This window comes from Dipodomys merriami, unplaced genomic scaffold (genome assembly GCF_024711535.1).
Source record: "Dipodomys merriami isolate MVZ:Mamm:240054 unplaced genomic scaffold, mDipMer1.0.p SCAF_21, whole genome shotgun sequence".
In the NCBI taxonomy this organism is placed as follows: domain Eukaryota; kingdom Metazoa; phylum Chordata; class Mammalia; order Rodentia; family Heteromyidae; genus Dipodomys; species Dipodomys merriami.
The window spans coordinates 3,527,915-3,538,330 of record NW_027203493.1 but is presented as its reverse complement, the minus strand read 5'-3'; the positions used below and the strand labels follow the sequence as shown (position 1 = coordinate 3,538,330).

At 46.9% G+C, this 10,416-nt stretch overlaps 1 protein-coding gene across 1 annotated transcript; it reads right to left on the bottom strand.

The window, feature by feature from the left end:
• Positions 1-6,803: 6,803 nt before the first annotated feature.
• Timm10 (translocase of inner mitochondrial membrane 10) lies at positions 6,804-10,292 on the bottom strand. Its single transcript, XM_070031840.1, has 3 exons — positions 10,131-10,292; positions 9,627-9,739; positions 6,804-7,235 (listed from the first exon to the last, which is right to left on the bottom strand). Exons 2-3 carry the CDS (start codon positions 9,695-9,697, stop codon positions 7,034-7,036), a joined length of 273 nt encoding a protein of 90 aa, XP_069887941.1. The 5' UTR covers positions 9,698-9,739; positions 10,131-10,292; the 3' UTR covers positions 6,804-7,033.
• Positions 10,293-10,416: the final 124 nt, after the last annotated feature.

Sequence of the window (10,416 nt, the reverse complement as noted above, 5' to 3'; positions counted from 1 at the left end):
AGGGCCAGGCCGAGTTCAAACCTAGGTATCCCTCCCCCCAAAAAAAGTGAAAGTGATTGTGATACAGAGCTCTTAGGGACTACCAAGAACCATCTGTAAGGCAACAGGGAGACCTCAGACAAGAAGCCACCAGGCAGCAAGCCAAGAGAGGAACTAACATTACCAAATGGCGATGTCAGTACCATACACTAGGTACTTAAAAAAAAAAAAAGTGTTATTGAATCTTTAGACCATCAGGGGCTTGTTCAAATGTCACAGCTTTTCACAATGAGAAAATGAAGTTTAGAGTTGGAACAAGTTGGAGGTAGGATACAATGTTGGGTCTACTTGGCATTTAGGTTTTGCATTTTCCTATTCAACCAGGACCATGGCAAAGAGCAGCGGCTGAGCAGTGGCAAAGGTACAGGAAGTTCTCACTGGCAAAAAGCACAAGTTGGGCTTTGATGGTTTCACTTCTTAAAATGCAATAGTGCAGGCTGGAGGTATGGCTCCATGGCAGAGCTCATGATTAGCATGCATGGGGTACCAAGTTGCATCCCCAGTCCAAAAAAAAATTGAGGGCTGGGAAGGTGGCTCAGTGGTAGAGTGCTTGCCTTGCATGCATAAGGGCCCTGGGTTCGATTCCTCAGTACCACATAAGCAGAAAAAGCCAGAAGTGGCGCTGTGACTTTAGTGGTAGAGTGTTATCCTTGAGCTGTAGAACTGAGGGGCAGTCCCCAGGCTGAGTTCAGGCCCCACCACGGACAAAAAAAATTGAAGCTATTGGCTTCCAGAACTTTCAGGGCAAAGTCAAACTCCTTACCTGGGCACAAGCGGCCTTAGAGTAAATGTCCTAACCCCAAAGGATCATGGATCCCTTGAGATACAATAACATATTAATCCATTGTTTATAAAAATGTTTGTGTAAACACGACCACATATATTTGTGTTTTTTGTGGTTGTTGTTGTTCTAGTAGTGGGCTGATACTCCAGGATTGCATTCTTGCTTGGCATTTTTGCACAAAGCTGGTATTCTACTACTTGAACTCTCCCTTCTCTCTGTTTTGGGTTTTGTTTTGTTTTTGGCCAGTCCTGGGGCTTGAACTCAGGGCCTGGGCACTGTCCCTGAGCTGTTTTTGCTCAAGGCTAGCACTCTACCACTTGGGCTAAGAACCACTTCTGGATTTTGCTGTTTATGTGGTACTGAGGAATGGAACTCAGGGCTTCATGCATGCTAGGCAAGCACTCTACCACTAAGCCACATTCTCAGTCCCCACCCACCTCCTCTTTGTGTGTATGTGTATGTGTTGGTACTGGGGTTTGTACTCAGGGTCTGGGCACTGTCCCCAAGCTTTTTTGCTCAAGACTAGTGCTCTACCATTTGAGCCACACCTCTACTTCCGGCTTTGTGGGTGCTTAATTGGATATAAGAGTCTCACATACTTTCCTGCCTGGGCTGGCTTTGAACCACGATCCTCAAATCTCAGCCTTCTGAGTAGCTAGGATTACAAGTGTGACCCACCAGCATTGGGCCACTTCCAGCTTTTTTGCTGATTAATTGGTGATAGGAGTCTCTCATATTTGTCTGGGCTGCCTTTAAACCTTGATGCTCAGATGTTGTTTCCTCAGTAACTGGCACTTCCAACATGAGCCAGCGGTGCCTGGCTTGCACTGGTTTTTGCAGAACCCTTTCCATGGACCCCTATGACTTGCCCGTCTCCCCTTTATGACCTGGTAACTTTGTGGAAGCAAAGGCTTTGCCTGTGTTTACTTCTTGTATCCCCCCAGCCTGGCACCTAAGAGGCACTTGGTGAGCAGATGTGCATTGAGGAGTCCATACAGCTGTTTTCACACCTGCTCTTCCCTGTGAGTGGCAGATACCTTTCTTCATTTCTAACGCATGCTTCCTGCACAGCTTAGCTCAAGTTTCATCTCAGGAAGCTATCTGGTCTCCTGGGCTGGGTATAGTGACATACTCCCCCACCCCCAACAGTGTTGAAGCCCCCGTACTGATCTAGATTGCTCAGTTTAGTTCCTTCCTCCCTTCTTCCTTTCCCAATCTACAAGATAGAATATCTTGTGTGCCCGCTGCCTACTGAAAGCACATGGTAAAGTTCCTTGTTGGACAAGTGGAAAGGAAGTGCAGAAATGAGGCTGGAAAGTCAGGTGAGGATCACCTTGGAAGGACCTTCACGAGGTCAATGGATGGAGAACTTCCAGATTGTGTTTGCTTTGTTTGGATTTTCCCTGGATTTCTTTCAGCTTTGTTTCTAATGGAGAGCCTGTGTGTGGGACACATGAAGGATGTTAGAAATGAGACCTTAAGTTGAGATCACTTGTACTAGTGCCTCACACCTGTTATCCTATTTAGGAGGCAGAGATTATGAGGATCTTAGTTTGAAGTCAGCCCAGGAAAAAAGTTCACAAGACCCAGCTATACGGGAGACTGAAATTAGAAGGATCTTGGTTCCAGGCCAGCCCAACAAGGTCACAAGACTATATAGTACTTGTGCAAGAAATTACTTATTCAGCTAACAAATATGTGTTAGAAACTTGGCATAAGAAATGTAAATAAAATGATACAGCCAGACTGGAAACATGGCTCAGGTGGTAGAGTGCAAGCCTATGAGTGAAAGCATCAGGGTGTAAGTTCAAGTTCTGGTCCCAGAAGGAAAAAACAAAAACAAAACAAAACAACAAACCCTTTGCCAGACACTAGTACCTCACACCTGTAATCCTGTCTACTCAAAGGGCTAAGATCTGATTTGAAGCCAGCCCCAAGAAGGAAAGTCTGTAAGACTCTTATCTCCAAAAAGCCAGAAGTAGAGCTATAGCTCAAGTGGTAGGGCACTATCCTTGAGCAAAAACTAAAAATAGTGTCCAGGCCCTGAGTAAAAATCCCAATATTGGCAGGAGTGCAACTGGCTTATGTTTGTAATTCCAACTACACAGGAGGCTGAGATCTAAGGATCAAGGTTCAAAGCCAACTCAGGCAGAAAAATCTGAGAGAATTTTTTTTTTTTTTTTGGTCCAGTCATGGGGCCTGAACTCTGGGCCTGGGTGCTGTCCCTCAGCTCTTCAGCTCAAGGCTAGCGCTCTACCACTTGAGCCACAGCACCACTTCCAGTTTTTTTCTTTTTGCTTATGTGGTGCTGAGGAATTGAACCCAGGGCCTCAGGCGTACAAGGCAAGCGCTCTACCACTGAGCCACCTTCCCAGCCCTCTGAGAGAATCTTATCTCCAATTAACCACCAAAGAGCTAGATGTGTAGCTCAAGTGGTAGAGCTCCAGCCTTAAGTGAAAAAAACTGAACGCAAGTCCCAGAACTGGCATACATATACATATAAAATTGGTTTTCACTTCGATAAAAACTCATCAAACTCATCTAATGGACTTCATGGCTCACAAAGCAGTCAGTTGTACCCACCTTCTTCCTACTCTTCTCCCACCAGACCCTCTGTCCCGCAAATTCCCATCCATCTTCCATATCTCACTACCTGTTACCTTCTGAGAGTCAGCACCTTCCTAAATAGGCCCAGACCCCCTAAACTTTTTTTTTTTAATAAATTAACTATAAAAGCACCTAAACCTGGTGCTAGTAGCTCACACCTATAATCCTAGCTACTCAAGAGGCTAATATCTGAGGACTGAGGTTTGAAGCCAGCCTGGGCAGGAAAAGTCCCTGAGACCCCTATTAATCACAGAACAAGCTGGAAGTAGCACTGTTGCTCAAATGGTAGAGTGTAACTTTGAGCAAAAGGAGCTCAGGATAGCACCCAGTCCAGAGTTCAAACCCTAGGGCCAGAAAAAACAAAAAAACAAAAAAACAAAAACCTGATCTTAATACCCATCTTTCCCATTAATTTTTTTTTTTTTAAATTTTTGGTCGGTCGTGGGGCCTGAACTCTGGGCCTGGGCACTGTCCCTCAGCTCTTCCGCTCAAGGCTAGCGCTCTACCACTTGAGCCACAGCACCCACTTCCAGCCTTTTCTGCTTATTTGGTGCTGAGGAATCGAACCCAGGGCCTCATGCATGCAAGCCAAGCACTCTACCACTGAGCCACCTTCCCAGCCCTCATTAATTTTTTTTAATCTTCACCCTACTACTAAAACAATGCTTGTCATAAGACTCTTCTCTGGTCAGCTCACATTATGAAAAATCTCTAAAATTACACACAAAATTCTCTGCACACTGGGAGAACAATTCATAGTTTTTATAAATTCTTAAAGGGCTTAAGACCCCAAGGAGCTGAAGAGGTCTTCCCTTCAGAATAGCACTCTCAACCCACACTTGTAGATGATGTCTCCTCCCCTTCCCAATGTAACTGCCAAAAGAACAGAACCTTTTTTTTTTTTCTGTTCAAGACCAGGATTTGAACTTACTATCTGATACTTTATGTTCATTGGCAGGTGCCTTACCACCTGAGCCACACTTCCAAACCCAAGAATGGAATCTTTGTATTTTGTTCATCAGTGTCTCTAGATGCTGAGTGGTGCCAGGCATTCTAGCTGTGGGGTACAATGACCAACATCACAAAACTACCTCAGTTAAATAGACTGTATGTGTACGTGTCATTCATAAGTAACATTTTATCCCTAAACTGTACCTTTTTTTCCTTAAGCTCTGTGCTAGGTCCCCCAAGATGTCACTTCATTGACTCTTATAACAACTCTGAGGCAGGCACTGTTATTATTTCACAGATGAAGAATCCAAGGATCCCAAAGGTAGCCATAGGGACAGCCAGGCATTGGTGGTTCATGCTTGTAATCCTAGCTACTCGGGACACTAAGATCTGAGGGTTGCAGTTCAAAGCTAGCCTGCACAGGAAAGTGCATGAGACTCTTAGCTCCAATTAACCACCAAAAAGCCAAAAGTGGAGATGTGGTTCAAATGGTAGAGTGCCAGCCCTAAGTAGAAAAAGCCAAGTAAGAGTGAAAAGCTCTGGTTTCAGGCCCCAGACACAACAAAGAATTAGCAATAGTGGTGATTATGATCAAAGAGCATAGAGCATGGCAAACTGCAGCAGCTCAAAGCATGGGAGCTGTTAAATCACACACCTTCACACCTCCTGGCCTCTTTACCATGTCTCCCTTTTAATTCAGCACCTACACTATGCACCTGGCTGGCATCAAGAACAAGCTTCTAAAATGCAGATACAGGGCTGGGAAGGTGGCTCAGTGGTAGAGCGCTTGCCTTGCATGCCTGAGGCCCTGGGTTCGATTCCTCAACACCACATAAGCAAAAAGAAAAAAGCCAGAAGTGGCGTTGTGGCTCAAGTGGTAGAGCGCTAGCCTTGAGCTGAAGAGCTGAGGGACAGTGCCCAGGCCCAGAGTTCAGGCCCCACGACTGGACCAAAAAAAATAAATAAATAAAATAAAATGCAGATACAACTTGGTCACTGAAGATGCACTTGTAGTCTGCTGCTGCCCTTAGCAGAAAGTCACAGCCCACCCAACTAGGCTCTTTTGGCACTGCCGGGCCATGTTCATGCCTCATCTCCCACCTTCGGCTACTCACACATGGCACTCCAACCAGACTCATTTCCTGAGTGCCCCATACTTTCCTGCCACTCTAAAGCCTTTCCAACTGCTATTCCCTCCAGCTGAATGCTCACCTCCCTACCTTGCCATGCCTTCTCTTAGTGCCAGTGGATGCTCTGTGCTAAGCCTGAGGATAGGTACAATTATCTAACTTTCTCATTACTCTATTTTCAAACTGGAACTGGCAGAGAAGAGCAGACAGCGCCACCTGTTGACCTAAGTTTGCACTGTAGCACCTAGCAAGGAGCCTTACATACTTACTCCAAGATAGGAAAACTGAAGTTTTACAGGGGTCCATCTGGTGCCTCCATCTCCCATCAAAATGAACAATGAGAAGAGCTAATGATAGTATCTAATGTATGTCAGGCACTTTACTAAGTACTTTAGATAGGTACAACTAGGTGCAACTTTGGAGATAACAGGCACAGAGCAGTTAATGTACCTCTACAAGAGAGGACTCAAACAATCAGGAAGGCTTAAACCTAAACTTGGACAGCACAAACTCTCCGCCTCTAGTATCCTTCACTCCATCTCCAATGACCTAGCTCTGTCCCAGTCACTAGCTGCCATGCACATCCAAAATGCCATCTAGAATGACCCACACATTCCAAAAGTCATACAGTACCCAGGGGCACTCCTTGGACAGGACTGAGGCTCAGCCCCTGCAGAGATGGCAGATACAGATGCACAATGAGGCAGCCCCTGCCGCGGGGCCCCCTCTCCCCCCAAGGCTCCATTCCCACAGTCTCCAGCCAGTAGCCTCTTCTCTGGGCCTCCATTTCCTAATAGGACTTTTAGCCTAGGCTCTTCATGAAGAATGAAGAGCAGTCTGATTCAGGTGAGCACTGAAGAGCAGTTATCACTCAGGCCCCTCCCCGAATCACTTTCCACAAAGCCTGGCCCTTCATTCATCTTGTGGTTGCCACCTGTAAGAAGTTGGCTACTTGCTTCTTTAATCCCACTGGAGGCTGCTTGCCTACATTCAATGTCTTAAAATTCTTTTTTTTCCCCCCTTAACTTTTTGAGTCCTCACAATAGCTCTGATTACCCCCCCCCCCGTTTTATAGACAAAGAAGATAAAGCAGAGAAGCATCACGTTTTGGGCCACACAGCAAGTGGGCAGACTCCAGGGCAAAACCTAAGCTGACGCGTGTACACATTTTAAAGCACTGCATGAAAAAAAAACAAACCAAAAAACACTGCATGAGACGCCCTCTGCTGGTAGAAGGTCTATCTGAGTTCTTTACTTCCAAATGCTATGCACAGGGCTTTGCACACTGTAGCTGTTGTCAACACATTTGTTTTAATATATATACAGTATACACACAGTCACATACCAGTGTGACAAACACCCCTTCTTCAATCAGGAGAGAGCTCTACCACACCTGGAGCCCCTGGAGATGCTCCAGAAAGCCCAGGTATGGCAGTCTTCATATATGACACCCACCAGGGGGCACTTTCATCAGACAAGAGGAAAGGGGCAAAGTGCACCCGGGTGTATGCTGTCTGGGGCCTCAGGCAGGTCCAGAGCTCTGCTGCACCCTCTTCATCAGCTCCTCATCCTGCATAGACAACTCAGTCAACTTCTTGCCCATACGCTCATGGATGTCCAGATACTTGGAGACACACCGGTCCAGGCACACAGACTCGCCCTTAGACAGCTCTGCTTCCTTGTAGTGGGGGGGCACACACTTCCGGTGGCAGGCACTGGTCATTCTGCAAAGAGAAACAAGGTCCTGTTGTCAGCATCCTGTGGTACCCCAGGAACCTTCAACCATTCCTGCCTTGCTATATTGATTTCATCTCCCCCAATAAAGCAGAATAAATCCATCTTTTGTGTCTCAACCATCTAGCAATGTTCTTGAGGAGGAACCTTGTTTGGGCTCAGGTACACTGACAAATAGGAGCCGTCTGTTGAAACTTAGTTGTGGGCCAGGCATCATGCTAAGAGCTTTCATGGATTGTTCTCGAACCCTTACAAATAACCCTAATGGGGTACGCACAATCATGATCCCCAGAGTAGAGTTAAAGATAGTCTTACTGCAAAGCTTATATTTTCAAATCACTCAAATTTATATGCCTCAAGATAAATAAACTAACCAAGAGAGCTTCCACTGACAAAATGCAGCAATGGTGCTCACTAGATACTAGGTTGAAAATGAACTATATGCAAGGTACCAGTGGCTAACACCTGTAATCCTACTCAGCTACTCAGGAGGCTGAGATGTGAGAATTGTAGTTCAAAGCCAGCATGGACAGAAAAGACTCCATGAGACTCTAATTTCCAATTAATCACTCAAAAACTACTAGCCTTGAGCAAAAGAGCTCTGGGACAGTGTCCAGGCCTGAGTCAACCCCCATGACCAACAACAACATAAAAAAGAAAGCCAGGCACTGGTGGCTGAACACCTAGCTACTCCAGAGGCTGAGATCTGAGGATTGTGGTTCAAAGCCAGTTCAGGCAGGAAAGTCTGTGAGACTCTTGTCTCCAATGAACCACCGGAAAACTGGAAGTGCTGCTGTGGTTTAAAGAGGTTCAAAGAGTGTTAGCCTTCAGCAAAGAGCTCAGGAACAGCGCCCAGGCCCAGAGTTCAAGCTCCATGACTGACAGAAAAATTAAAAAAAAAAAAAAAGGAAATGAACTATACAATTTGTGGGTGGAGATGGAAGGAAAAAACACTGGGAGTAAAAAAGGGGTGACACTGTCCAAAAAGAAAGGTACTCATTACCTGACTTACATAACTTACATAACCTCTACGTACATCGCCTTTATAACAATAAAAATTAAAACATAGCAGATAACGGTTTCCTATGTGGTGGGCTGGATGCTAAGGGCCTTATTATAATGTCTTGAAGAGGCAGATATTATTGACTTATCTGCATTATTTTAGCTAGCTAGTTAGTGCCAGTACTGGGGTTTGAACTCAGGGCACTATCCCTTGGCTTCTTCACTGAAGGCTGGTACTCTATCTCTTGAGCCATACCTTCAATTCCGGCTTTTTTTGGTGGTTAACTGGAGATCAGAATATCAGACTTTTTTGCCTGGGCTGTCATTAAACTCAATCCTTAAAACTCAGTATCCTGAGTAGCTTGGATTATATGTGTGAGCCACCAGTGCCTGGCAAATTTTATTATTTTAAGGATTATAAAAATATAAACCAGCTGGGCACTGGTGGTTGATACCTGTAATCATAACTGGGGCAGGAAAGTCTGTTAGATTCTTATGCCCAATTAACCACTCAAAAACCAGAAGTGGCACTGTGGCTCAAAAGGTAGAGCTAGCCTTGAGCTGAAAAGCTCAGGCCCAGAGTTCCAGCCCCAGGACAGACAAAAAAAAAAAAAAAAGAGATAAACCACTAGGCACCAGTGGTTGATGCCTGTAATCCTAGCTACTCAGGAGGTCTGAGATCTAAGGATAACAGTTCAAAGCCAGTCCAGGCAGGAAAGTCTATGAGATTCTCATCTCCACTTACCTACACCCAAAAAATCTGGAAATGGGGCTGTGGCTCAAGTGGTAGAGTGCTAGCTTTGAGCAAAACAGTAGCTCAGGGTCAGAGCCCAGGCCTGGAGTTCAAGCTCCAGGGCCTGCACCAGGAACAACAACAAAAAAATGATATGTTAAACCTAGCCAGGTGCAGTGGTGCATTTAGGAGGCTGTGGTAGGAGAATTGTGAGCTTAATGCAAGACTGGGGTGCATAGCTAAACCCTATCTGTAACTATCTATCTGTCTGTCTGTCTGTCTGTCTGTCTGTCTGTCTGTCTGTCTGTCTATCAAAGAACACCCACCCAAGCTCCGCCTCCACCAAAAAAGGGATTAACTAATAAATTGACTACTTTTAAAAAGGCAAATACTCGAGTGCTTTTGGAAACCAATCAAAGCCTAGATTGAGGTTTTCTTTTTGGTGGATTCCTTCAGGTCAGTTTCACTCCAACTGAACTGCCCACAGAGCTCAATCAGCACACACCACGCGGTTGTGGCCGAGGAAGAGCGCAGGCATGGGCTTTCCCTGGGGCTAGCACGTTAGAATTACCTACCTCTATATCTTTGGTAAGGGCTACCAGGGCTAATTTTCCAAGACAGGGTATTTCGGAGAGTGACCTGTTACCTGTTGTACATGTCAGCCATCATCTCCACCTCCAGCTCCGCTGCCAACTGTTGGGCCCTGAGCGGATCCATCTCGGCCCAGCGCGTAGAAGGCAACCGTCAGATTTGCTAGTCCTAGGAGCAGACGTCAACTTCTGAGCCCACCCTTTCCGTTCACCCCCTAACCCAAGAGGTAAGGGGTGTCCAGAAATCACCGAGCGTGAGACCCAGCAGGGGCGACGGGCTTCGTGGAGCTCCACCACCCCTCTCGGCTATCGGAAGACCAGCCCCAAGGTCACTGGAGACGGCTCGGGGGCGGGGCGCTGAGGCCGAGTCCCCAATCCCGCTAACAGATCAGTGGCCGATTTTGGCTGCGGCGGGCTGCCCGGCGACGCGGGCTGCGAACTCTGCGGGTTCGATCCGACGCTGAACCGAGGCGCCTGGGGTCCGGCCTACAGGCAGAACGTCCGAAACAGCGAGGCCCTCCCCGGGGTCACCTTGCGGCCGGACACCACGGCGTACTTACCACGGCCCGCAGGGGCTCACGCTTCCCCAAAACACAACCCCAAAATCCGCCAACTGCCGAGGGGAGGGGCTGAGAGGGAAGAGGGAGGAATGAAAAGTTGCCGAGAGCCCAGGGAACACCACAGCGAAGGCACGTGGGTCACTTCCGGGAAGGAAGTCCCGCCTCTTCCTGAGCCCGGAAGGAAATACCAACGGGGCGCTCTGGGAAATCGTTTACCATCGAGAGGGAGTTGGGTGGGTTGGCTCTTTGGTGGAGCAGGCGACTCCCAAACGGGGGGCCGCCATGT